A 12,212-nucleotide genomic window follows, 5' to 3' on the forward strand; every position below is an offset into this window, starting at 1 on the left:
CACCACATTTCCTGTCCGCACAGACAGATCACACCTTGGTTTACTTGATGGGTTTCATGTTTAATTCACATCACTGACAAAGATGTAGACATACGGACATCAGTCCAGGGCAGGTTTTTCATCTGACACTTAGTTAACACTCATTTTCGAAACACAAATGTGAGCTGTAGGAACTGTTGATGTGTTTTACACATGAACAGATTTGTCAGAGTGCAGCATTAATGCACTGCAAGCTTCAGTCCTGTGGGACAGGAACAGACACACCACATAGATGTTTGCACTTCCCCCGCACGCTATGAGCTGACCGTCTCTCTACTACAGACGCCGCTGGTGTGCGCTCTAATAACGTGCTCTTGTGTTGCTGTTGTGTACTGTGTGTCTTCCCACTTTGCGTGTTCTGTCATGTTTTTGCTCCTCAGATAGTTTCAGGTTACAGTCTGGATTGAACTGAACTAACAGGATTTTTCTCCATGACTGACTCACCTATGCTGGTGCTGGGGTGGGGGGTGGGGGGAGTAAAGAGGGATGGTAAAAGTGAAGAAAGCAGAGTTGAACTTTTTCACCTTTCTTTTTAGTATCGACTCTTCTCTGGAGATGGAATAGATATGGTAATAAAAGAGGAAGTGGTTGGGAGGAAGTGCAGCCTCACTGAAGGAGGGGCCTGCAGAGAAGATAGAATGCCAAAGGGAGGGGCACATCCAGGCTTGGCAGATGAGTTTGGTCTGGCTGTGGAAAACAGCACAAAGGAAGTGACTCCACACTGACACTTGGCTCTTTCACTTTTAGCTCTCTGCTGTTTCACTCGGATTTATTGGCCGACATCATGGATAACTTCCAGAGTATCTTGCGTTTCCTCGTGAATCAGAAAACCACAATTGGCTACAGTTTCATGGCTCTGCTGACTATAGGCGGGGAACGAATTTTCTCCATGGTCTCCTTTCAGTGTCCCTGCAACCACGACCAGAACTTTGCTTATGGCGTGACATTTCTGCTGGGACCAGCTGCAGTGCTGCTGATCTTTGGTATTTTCTCCAGTACCCGCTTTTGGAGGCTCTACACTGGGTGCTGCCTCAATCCCATGAAGCTTTGCCCCCGTGGAAACTGTTTCGGCTGTCTTAGGGTGTTCCTGAGTATTTTCACCGGGGCCTGTATGGCTCCTATAATGTGGCTCTGTGTGGCTCTGCTCAATGGAACCTTTTATGAGTGTGCTGTTAGTGGTCTTGATGATAGTCTGGTGGTCGATCTCTTCTGCAAAAACAAGACATTGAAGTGCCGTGAGGAGCTGGCCCGGGTGCCCTGCGACCGCTCTAAACTGTCTAGCGAGGAGCGCATGGAGCTGCTGCTGATGTTCAGGGCTCAGTCTCAGGTAAGATTTCATAGTGATGTCGGGAGGGCGACTGGGATCCAACATTACAGACTTTCACACAAATTTGAAGTATGGGGTTTGATTGATTAGTATTTTGCTGTTTGTCTGTTATGGTTGTTGTGAGTGTAGTGGGGTTTCTAATTTAGTTTAAACAGCAGGCCATCATTGAAAACTGTCAAGAAAAGGCACAAAGACTGATCATTTGTGTTAGACCATTATGTTAACAATGAAAAACTATCCTCTAACTCAGGGCTGGGCCACTCCAGGCCTCGAGGGCCGGTGTAGGTTTTAGACCTAACCCAGGGTCAGCACAGCTGAATCACACGATGAGTTCATTAGCAGGCCTCTGAAGAACTTCAGGACATGTCGAGGAGGTCATTTAGCCATTTAAAGCAGCTGACACATCTAAAACCTGCAGGACACCGGCCCTCGAGGCCAGGAGTTGCCTACGCCTGCTCTAACTAAAGACTTACTGACCGATTTGTTAATTTATCTAATTGTGCTTCACTTAAAATAGTGTCTAGCTGCCAGACAACTTTTAGTAATTGAATATTGGTCCTTTATGGAAGTGCAGTCCTGAATTGCTGTTGCTGTGGTTCTTCATGTTGCATGTCTAAATAATGAAATCAAACTAATACATTTTACTTCCAGCTTTTTCATGTTTGCGTGCTCTGACTGCCAAATGCTTCAGGCTGTTCTCTTTATGTTCAAAGGAAGTATAACTATTTAAATACTGCATCACTGCCAAAAACAAACAAAAAACTGGGGCCTTCTTAGAAATCTGTAAAAGAGACTGAATTACTCTAGTAATTGAGGTTTGTGCTTCCAGGTATCTCAGTGTGATGTATTCAGTTGTTACACAGTCTGAAGGTGTCAGTTATCCCCCAACTCTCCTTTCCACCTTCTGAATTCTCTGCTGTCCCTAAAGACAGTCTGAAACTGACAGCATCATTTGTTTCTGCAGATTCTGGGCTGGTGCATTATCATTATTGGCGCTTTTGTAGGCCTTCTGGGTACCTGCTACAAAAACTGTCGCTCCCAAGTCAGCTACCTGCAGCTTAAATTTTGGAAAAGCTACATAGACAAAGAAAAGGAGCGGTTTGATGCCCTTGCTATAGAGTATGCCACCAAACTGGCTGAGAGAAACCTGCAGAGTTTCTTTGAGAACAAGGCACCCGATCCATTCCCGTTCCCCAACCACAAAGCCTGGGAGGAGATCTCTGCATACTACACGTTTTCCAGGAGCGAGCAGTATTACAGCACCCTGCAGAGGTATGTGGAGAAAGTGGAAAACATGAACCTTCCACCAGAGAAGAGACCCGTCATGGATGTAGAGTACGAAATAGAGATGAACTAAACAGCATTTTATCTGGAAAACAGTTATTCAGATGTTCAGGGAAGTGATAAATAATGAATACACTGCATTGTGATTGTTCCTACTCAGCACTGATTTTATTGACAGTGCAAGTCTGACTCAGGAAAAAGCCTCCACAGCTGTCTCTTTATGACAACGCTGCCCCCAGTGGTTTAACCAAAGAATGAGCACATGAAGAGCATAACCACTTTAAAACCAAACACACCCACCGATGCTGCCTGCCTCTTTTAGACTTCATGCTTTTGAGACCTTTCATAAATGACACTTCTGGGTAAAATGTCTTACTTTACATTTTCAGAGTAACTTGATTTAAACACAAAAAAAAACAGCCGTGTGCCATTTGAACACTAACAGCAACAGCTGTAAATATAGTGTATTGTTATAACAGAGGGTAATCTGTAAGTGAGAGGAAAAGAAGAGGACCACAGGAGGTTTTTGGATGCAGTAAAGGATTCCTGCTGTAGAAGAGGGTGCAGGCTGTAGGCAGACCAACCCTAACAAGAGCTGCTGAATGAAGTATTGCACTAAACTGCAACAACAGCCCTCTGAAGACACTTGCACTGCAAAGATCCTAGTCTGAGGTGTCCCCAGCTTCAGAGTTGCTCTCCCAGACCACAGCAGTGCTCTGTGCTCCACAGAAACTCTCCATCATGGATCTCAGAAATAGATCCTGCTCATGCCTTCTTGTGTGCAGCCTCTGTTGGTCTCATAGCTCAGCTTGTTGTCAGTTGTTCTCTGGCACCACATCAACGTCCATGACAGACGTGGACCTTTCACCGTCATCCACGAGCGCTCTGTACGCCTCCTCCTTCACCTCAGTGACACACGTTTTGTTTTATGTTTTGTTTCATTCAGTTTATGTTGATCATGTAAAAAATAACCAAACAAATTTCCCACGTGTTGGACCAATTAAGGTTTACCTTATCTTATCAATATACTTGTATGAAAAACAAGAAAAAAATAAAATAAAACTATAAACTACAAAATAAAAAACTGTACAAAATGAAGCAAACTAACATATCGCACCTTTCCTGATTGGGTTTACAAATCCAAACAAGAGTGGGAATAAGTGCATGCTTCTTTAACACCACCTCTTCTCCTTAAGTCATCTCTAATTATTTATCCAGCTTCCTTGTTGTTATAAACTTAAATAATAATAACAAACATACTCCAAATTGCATAGAATATAGTTCGCACATTAGCTTGTTCCTACAAGTCATTCACAAAACAGATGTTAATGAAAAATTCTGAATATGCACAGAAACTAAATAAATGAGACATTTACTGAAATTCAGCATCTTTATGTCACATGAAGACTTTTTTAAACTGCTTCAGCTGTTGCACAGTTTCACTCCACGCACTGAAACACAAACATTTTTCCAACATTTACCATGCAGATACATAACTTCCTACTTTCAGGGGAAAAAAAATACTTTGAGTATTTCCTGATTTATTATTTTTCGGTCTGAATTACATTTGCGCTCTCTGCAATTTCACTAGATCTGCATATTTCACAATTTCAGGCTGTAAAAAGAGTAAATTTGAGGGAATCTGTATAGCCTGCGTTTTAATGATTATAAATTTTGTCTTTCACAAAATTGTCCTTTACAGATTGATCACGCTTGTCTTTTTAGCATTAGCGCTTCTGAAGAGCATTCTGTACCTTTGCTCAGGTGTGAAAAGAGTCCTGGCCTCTGTTACTCTGTTACATTCTCAAAAAGAAATAAAGTACTAGACTTGAAACCACCACGAGCCTGGAGGATCATACAAACAACTGAAGTGTCAGCACGTTCTCATCCCAAGGCCCAACATGCCAACAATTCTGTTGGACTGAACAATTGTTTTTGTGAACACTGTCCTCAGTGTTTTAAAATGTTTGACACGTGTGATGTGATGTTACACATATATATGAGAGATTTTCATAAAATGTTTTATTAGTATGTTATGCTTTGAAAATCTGTTACAGTGTGTAATTTTTCTAAATAAAAACTTTGTTCATTGTGTTTATGCCTGATCATGTAATGTTAACAAATAAAATATTTAATCTGGTATTTGTGTATTTTGTGGATAATGATTAAAACACTGATGAGCACAGAGGCTAGCAGCCCTGACCTGAGTCTGCTTGTATCACGGGGAAGCAGCAGTGGACTCCTCTGTCACGGGGGCATTTATTCTGTGTTACTGATCCAATGAAACAGGAAGAGCTCGTGTTACAGCACATTCCTGCCATCCTGTGATCTCTTTTGGCATATTCTCCTAATATCTCACAGTTATTTCATAGCTAACAAAGTTTATTTTAGATCATGTTTTTAAATCAGGTTGTGATCTTAGAAACAGCTTCATAGCACGAATTTTAGAGTCATGTGCAAATATTGTAGCACTTTATATTGTAAAGCACTGCAAAATCTAATTAGTTCCCAGAACTCAAAAAACTAAGTAAAGCTTACTTAAGATGACTGTTAGGACAACGTATTCATTGCACGTATGCAGTCCTAAGAATAACTTGATGTTTCCGACTGTGCAGTACTAATGATTTACCCGCTGACAAACGTTAACGTTCTACTAAATTAAAAAGCAATTTGTTTTTTTGTTTCTGTTTTTTAAATCACATTTCGTTTCGTCATCCTTGACATTTCTAGTACAACACTTATATTAATATAACACTGAATGCAAATGTGAACCTTAAAGAATAATTAACAACACTTCTTGTAGTGGAGTTAAAATCAGCCCAACTCTTATTTTCAAATGTAATAAAGTATAACAGCCAACATACTGGACACTGTTCTGCTGAACAACAAACAATTACCAACATTGTTTGAATGTGACAATGAAACAAAGTCTCAGATTTAATTATTCTGAAGTAAGTTTAGGCCCACCACAACTTTGTTTTGTAGTTACATTACTGATATAATCAAAGTGAAATGTATTTATTGTTCAGTCTCTAGTTTAAACAACACATCTGTTTTGCATTCAAACACAGAGGCTGGTATGTTGTAATAATTTAAGGATGCTTGTTTCCAGTCCAGGCATTGCTGCCTGAATGACTGTCATGGATCGAGGTGATCCAAATGTAAGTGCAGAGGAAAGTCTTTAACTTCCCTTCAGTACAGTGGCAGTGGATGTGGGTTGGAGATGCAATGAGCTTGAACCTGCTGGTGACCATCTTCACTGACCTGTGAAGGAGGACTCATCTCTCCTGCAGTCCTGCAAGCAAACAATCATATTCTTTGCTACACCAACTTATTTGCTTTCTTAAGACATTTTTTCAAATATTGCAGACTCCAATTTAGACAATCTCAGGCTCCCTCCCCACCGGAGAGGTGACGATCAGTGTCCCACTTGTCAGTCTGGATAGCCCTGACCACCACCCCACACACAATAATGCCATGAAAGCATATTTTTAAAAAGGGCTATGCAAACATGGCCAATAACTTTCATTCTGATGATGTGTAGAATAATTTGGGCACAAAACAAATTTCACTGTTCATAAACTTGCAGACTTGACTATATAAGTCTGTGGGGTTTGATCTTTGAATAAATGCAGACCAAACTGTCGTTGTTTGTATTTACTTCCACAGCATGTCTTATAGAATTAACTGGAGTCATCAGAAACAGCAGAGAGCAGTCATATCTCAAGTCAAAACAGAAGAATTACAAAATGCTTTTTGTAATTAAAGTGGAATTCAAAAAGGTTTTAAAAAAAGCATTTTAAAAATCAGTTCATTAAATTGGAATTCAAAAATGAATTTACAAATGCAGATTTTATTCTACAATTCATTATTTAAGCACAGAAGTCTTTATTTCCATGTGCATGGCTCTTGTGGTCCTCCATACCTTCCAAGCCAAAGACTAGAAAATATGGTGAAGCAAATCTTCCCTTTGGCTTCACCTGCACAAGTGCTGAGGTAGGTCTCCCTGCAGGGTTGGTTTCCCTGCGTCGGGAGCAGCGCTGGGCTGTTCAAATCACGGACTATTATTTAAAATGTAATTAAACAGAAATGTTCATTACATGTAAAAGCAGTTTGCTTATGTTGTAATATAAGATTTTTTAGTCCCTTCAGGCCTCTGGTTACTGAGCCATCAGCTGCAGTGTTGTTAGGAATGAAAGTACAACACACAGGTGCAGCAAGACCAGAGAAAAGACTGATGTGAGATACTCTGGATCAGATCCCAGTAACCATGTCTGAGATGAGCAGCCGGTCACAGGAGAGTGACATTAACTGTCTGCTGCAAAATCCCCTCCAGAGTGAGGAACAAGCCTGGATAGTTAAGTGAATATGTTACTGAGAGGGAGGATTGTGATCAAGTACTCACTAACATGCCCCAAACTCAGAGAAATGGGTCAGTGCAATGGAAGAGGACAAAACAACACATTTACTTTCACCACTTTGCCTGAGGGTAAGAAGACAGTGGGGGTAGATGGGTGCACGCAGTCATAAACAATGTTGACGGATCTGAAAAATACAAGGCACGATATGTTGCTGAAGGATAGAGTCAGACGATGGGCGTAGATTATGAAGAAACATTTTCCCCTGCTGCTAACCTGACTAGTATCAGGGCGTTGGTGCAAAAGGCAGCGCAAGAAAACATCGTTTTACATGAGATGGATGTTAAAGCTGCCTATCTACACGCACCGATGGATTGTGAGGTATTCACGATACAATCAGAGGGTTATGACGTGAAATCTGACACAAATTAAAAATGGTGAAAACAATCAGGCAGAAATTGGAACATGAATATCTGAGAGAGAGAAACTTTGTGCAGAATCCTGCTGACCATTGTGTTTGCACAAAGATGGCAGGAAATAAGAAGGTGAAGGTTTTCATAATATGGGTAGATGACCTGATCATTGCTGCCAGCGACAAAAGTGAACTAACTGGTGTGAAGAAAATGCTCGCAGCAAAATTCAAAGTGAAGGATTTGGGTAAACTGAGACATTTCATTGGAATAGATTTTGACCTGAGTGATAAATGTGTAAAAATGTCACAGAAACAATATGTGGAAGAAACACTTGAAAGGTTCAACATGCAGGACTGCAATGCTCGGCTGACACCTTGTGAGCAAAAACTGAAGTACACAGAGAGGCAGTGGGCCGTCTGATCTATGTGGCCACATGAGTTTTATAGTCAGTAAACTTTCACAGTACTCAACCGACTGAAGACCAATGGACTGCAGTAAAACATGAACTAAGATATTTGAAAGGGGCATCTGAGACAGACCTGTTACAGGAAATGTGATAACGAGGAACTCAGGTTGTGGGCTTACAGTGATGCTGATTGGGCAGCTGATGTCACAGACTGATGTACAACTAGTTATTGTATAAGTCTGGCTGTAAATGGTCATTGATTACATGGAAAACCCAAAAACAACCTACTGTTGCATTATCTACCCGTGAAGCTGAGTACATGGCTTTAGCGGCAAACCTACAGGAGTGTTAAGAGGTATTGATGGACAGAAACGTGCGCCGCCAAAGGTTTATGGACATAACCAGGGTGCCATGGCGCTGGCTGTAAACATGTTGACAGCATGAGTTTGTGAGGTCAGCTGTGAGTGAAGGAAAAATAACTTTGGATTATTGTCCATGGTGGCAGATGTAATGACAAAACCTACAACACAAGTTAAGTTGTTTAATTTTGAAAAATGTGTGTTTGGGCATTAACCCGGTACACGAACATGCACACAGTACTGGATGAGATGCAGAGAGGTGTCTAAGAAACACCCAGTGCATCATGGGAATCCCCCAGCAGCCTGCACCTATTGCAGCATAACTAAGGGAGGATTCAGGGTCAGCTGGTCCAGCCCGAACTATATGCTTTAGCAAAAAGGAAAGTTTGAAGCCTAATCTTAAAAGTGGAGCTAGTGTCTGTCATAACTAGGGTGATATGGTGCTACAGGGTCATTAAGATAAGATGGGGCCTGATTATTTAAGTCCTTGTATGTGAGGAGCAGGATTTTGAATTCTGGATTTAACAGGAAGCCAATGAAGGGAAGCCAAAACAGGAGATATTACTATTTATATTTTATTCCTCATTTGACAGAAATGAAGGTGAAAATCTTTTTCTTTTACTTTCACTGAGATCATTGGTGTGTGATGTGTCTGATGCTGAGAGACCACAGAACTGTAAGAACAGGATTGTTAGGCTGCATCTCCTGACCCAACAGTCATTTTGAAATTAGCTAGTAACAGCTAGCTAATGTACTTCTGGAGACTAGAGTCTATCACACTTTGGTAATAAAGTAAATATAATATGTTCAACACTGAATTGATTGTATTCCTGATGGACTGAGCAGTAAATGAAAGTCTGCCACAGGTTAGTCCAAAAAAAAGGTTTTTTATTTAACGCAAAAAACCCAGACTTTGGTTAAATTATACATGAATCTAAATCTTGGGTCCATAAAAGAGGTCAAAGTAACAGAACTCGACTCAAAAGCTGGCAACAAACAATACTAACACAAACAAACTGACCTTCTGAAGGAGACTTAAATAATGTCTGATCAGCCTACAAAGACACAAAAAGAGGTAGAACACACAAAAACCTAACTGAAACTAACATAACAAATTCCATTTACCCCCATGATCCAGAGTAGTAGTATGACCCAATTTGCAGGTCTCCATATAGGCTTGCTCCGCCCCCTTTTCCACCTCCTAGCTCATCAACCAGGGACTGGAGCAGCTGCCACTGACGTAATGCAGAAAACAAAGAAAGATTAAATCATACAAATAGCAGTGTAAGCTAACATGTGCACACTTGCTTTACAGTATTGTGTGACTGTATAAATAAATTAATTCTAAACCAAAACCAATTCTTTATTACCCTGTAAATTATATCCTATATTTAAAGAAAGAAAAATAAAAGAGTAGTAGTGATGCACAAGTCTCTCCACTGTGAGGTTTGGTGGTTGCAGCGTCCTGATTATTCCAGAGAGTGATGGGAGTCACAGAGTAGGTCCTGGTCTGTGTGTGTGGGCTTCCTGTGAACTTCAGTGTTGAGGTTTCCGTTTTCCTCAGTGTGCACGGCACCGTCCAGAAACTGCAAACTATTATCTTGTATCTTTCCTGGTGAACTTTGTGTTTCTGCACTGAGTTGATGTGCGCGGTGAGGCTCATGCTTCGTGCTTTTAATCTTGACCCAGGTGTCATCCACCTGTAGTGGTTAGGTGCTTTCCCTTTAACAGAGCCAAGAGCTTTATTTTCCACTTCTTCCACGTAAAGGTTGCTGTTGATGTTTGTGTCCATAGAGACCCTCACATTTAAACTATGTGTCAGAGGTTTAACAGTGTGCAAATCTGATCGGGGGTAAAGCTGTTTCTGTGTTGTTGTAGTTGTTTTCTGTCTCCACCTACACGGACTATGGTTGTAGGTATACACGTGAAAAGGGAGACCGCATCAGAGGACGCTGTGGTTTCATCTTGATTCAGTGAAAGCTTTTGGACCTTGTTGGTGAGGACCGTAGAGTTTTTGATGTGATGGGGTGTGTTCCCCACATGGGGGAGCTGGGACGGTGGTGAGATGGGTCTGAGTGGAATTACTACTTTGTGGACCTTTGGTAGTCCGTTGGCTTTATCACAAACGGTCTGCCACCTACAAAGCAGCTTTGAGATCCCTTCCAGCTGGCAACATTAATGAAGATGCTTTCAAAGTGAAACTGTGAGGAGATGCTACACTGATATTATTTTATAGTCATGAAGTGCTCTGATTGGCTTTAAGGTTGTCAAACTGCAGCTGTTTCTCATTCCCAATCCCAGTGCACTTGGTTCCAGTGCAGTGCAACTTTCTGACAAAGTCATCACACTCCACCAATTTAACCCAGCTTACATGCTCGTGTCACACAGTACAATCTTTCTTCCTCAGATATATTCATTTAATCCCATTGTTTTTAGGAGCATAGATATTTAGATATTTGTTGTTGTAGTTTTCACATTCACATTGTTTCCACTCTGTGTGGGTGTTTGTCATTTACATAATATATACAAGTCCTGTCACTGGTTGTGTTTGAATGATTACTTTCTGCATCTACACAGTGCAAACACTCTGCGAGGCTCACGATGGTCAAACTGAGACGGAAACGCTGTTAAATAATAACAAATGAGACTTAAAACAGTATCATTGAAAGTTAAACTCAGAGTTTAACAGCATGCATTGAACAGAGCACCAAAATGACATTTTCACTCACTATTGTTACATCATTATTACTACACTTACTTGGAGCATATTTAGTCCAGTGCTTTGTCACCAGAAGTTTGAATTACCAGAATTTCTGATTAATCATAAAAGGTGGTCTGATCTTCATCTAAGTTACAACTACAAACAATCAACTGTCCTCATTGATCACGCTCCACTTTACGACTTGGACATTTAGAGCTCTGCATGGACAGACACCGACATACACCAGAGGTCATCCCCAGCAGGTCCCTGAGGTCATGTGATCAGCCCGTCCATCACACGAGGCTGAAAACGAAACGTGACAGAGCTTTTGTAACTGTGGCCCCCAAACTCCTGAACTCTCTCCCTTTGAGCCTGAGATCTGTGGACTCGAAAACAGCTAAAAACGTTTGATTTTTGAATGATCCAAAGCATGCAAGCCAACCAACAGTGTGGTTAAGAAAAACACACTGGCAGCTGCCAGCACCCTTCAGCCGCATGGTTACATGCTTCTACAGAATACATTTGAAAATTTGAGGCAATTTTCTGAAAACTTGACCTCTGACCTTGAGGTCAACAGAATTTAAACTCATCCTAAACTTTTAATAGCTGCACTGATGATATGAATTTTAATCCTATGTCACCTCATTCTTGAGTAATCACATGCACAATCATGGGTGTCTATTAGGGCTGGGTTTTAATAATCGATTCATCGATTAAAATCGATTCTAGCTTCGATAACATGATATCGATTCATTAAAATCCTGAATCGATTTTTTTATATAAATGTATTTTGCCCAAAATTCCAGAATCTCAGGTTAAACCTCACAAAATTTCAACAACCACCAAACATTAAAAACAGTAACTGAGAGCAGGAACACGGACTCTGCACAGAGACGTAAACACAAAGCTCGGACCCGCCGATGCATCAGAATCAGTGAGCTGTGACTTTCTCACCCGACGGCACGGACACGGTCGGGGCTGAAAGCCGACAGCTCGCTGACTCTGATGTGTCGGCGCTTTGTGTTTACGCCCTTTTTGCGCTGATTCAGAAGCTGCAGGTTTGATCTCTCTCCAAACAATATTGACTGAACCAGCAGAGAAAGAAGATCCAAACTACGCTTCACATAAACATCGTCATGAATTCACTCTGACTTTTACTGTTTTGCTGCCACCAGGATAAAATCACACTTCATGCACAGCTCTCTCTCTCTCTCTCTCTCTCTGTACTTCAACAACAGTTTCCCGTCTAAAAATCTGTTTTCTGCATTATTCGCTTGCTTGTTACGCACGAGTCTACATTGTTTACAACTTTTTAAAATTATACA

The 12,212-nt window shown here is 41.1% G+C and overlaps 1 protein-coding gene across 1 annotated transcript; it reads left to right on the forward strand.

The window, feature by feature from the left end:
- The first annotated feature begins 587 nt into the window (after positions 1 to 587).
- Positions 588 to 5,855, forward strand: LOC146377049 (calcium homeostasis modulator protein 5-like). Its single transcript, XM_084944922.1, has 2 exons — positions 588 to 1,366; positions 2,331 to 5,855. The coding sequence occupies exons 1-2, from the start codon at positions 824 to 826 to the stop codon at positions 2,721 to 2,723; spliced, it is 936 nt and encodes a 311-aa protein (XP_084801048.1). The 5' UTR covers positions 588 to 823; the 3' UTR covers positions 2,724 to 5,855.
- Positions 5,856 to 12,212: the final 6,357 nt, after the last annotated feature.

Source organism: Perissodus microlepis, chromosome 11 (genome assembly GCF_051167445.1).
Source record: "Perissodus microlepis isolate ML-2025 ecotype Zambia chromosome 11, ASM5116744v1, whole genome shotgun sequence".
Taxonomy (NCBI): Eukaryota; Metazoa; Chordata; class Actinopteri; order Cichliformes; family Cichlidae; genus Perissodus; species Perissodus microlepis.

What these genes read in the sequence shown, in the direction of transcription:
- LOC146377049 (XM_084944922.1), top strand. Translation starts at nt 824, where the DNA reads ATGGATAACTTCCAGAGTATCTTGCGTTTCCTCGTGAATCAGAAAACC. An exon ending in TGTTCAGGGCTCAGTCTCAG is followed by an intron (nt 1,367 to 2,330) that starts GTAAGATTTCAT and finishes TTGTTTCTGCAG; the next exon opens with ATTCTGGGCTGGTGCATTAT.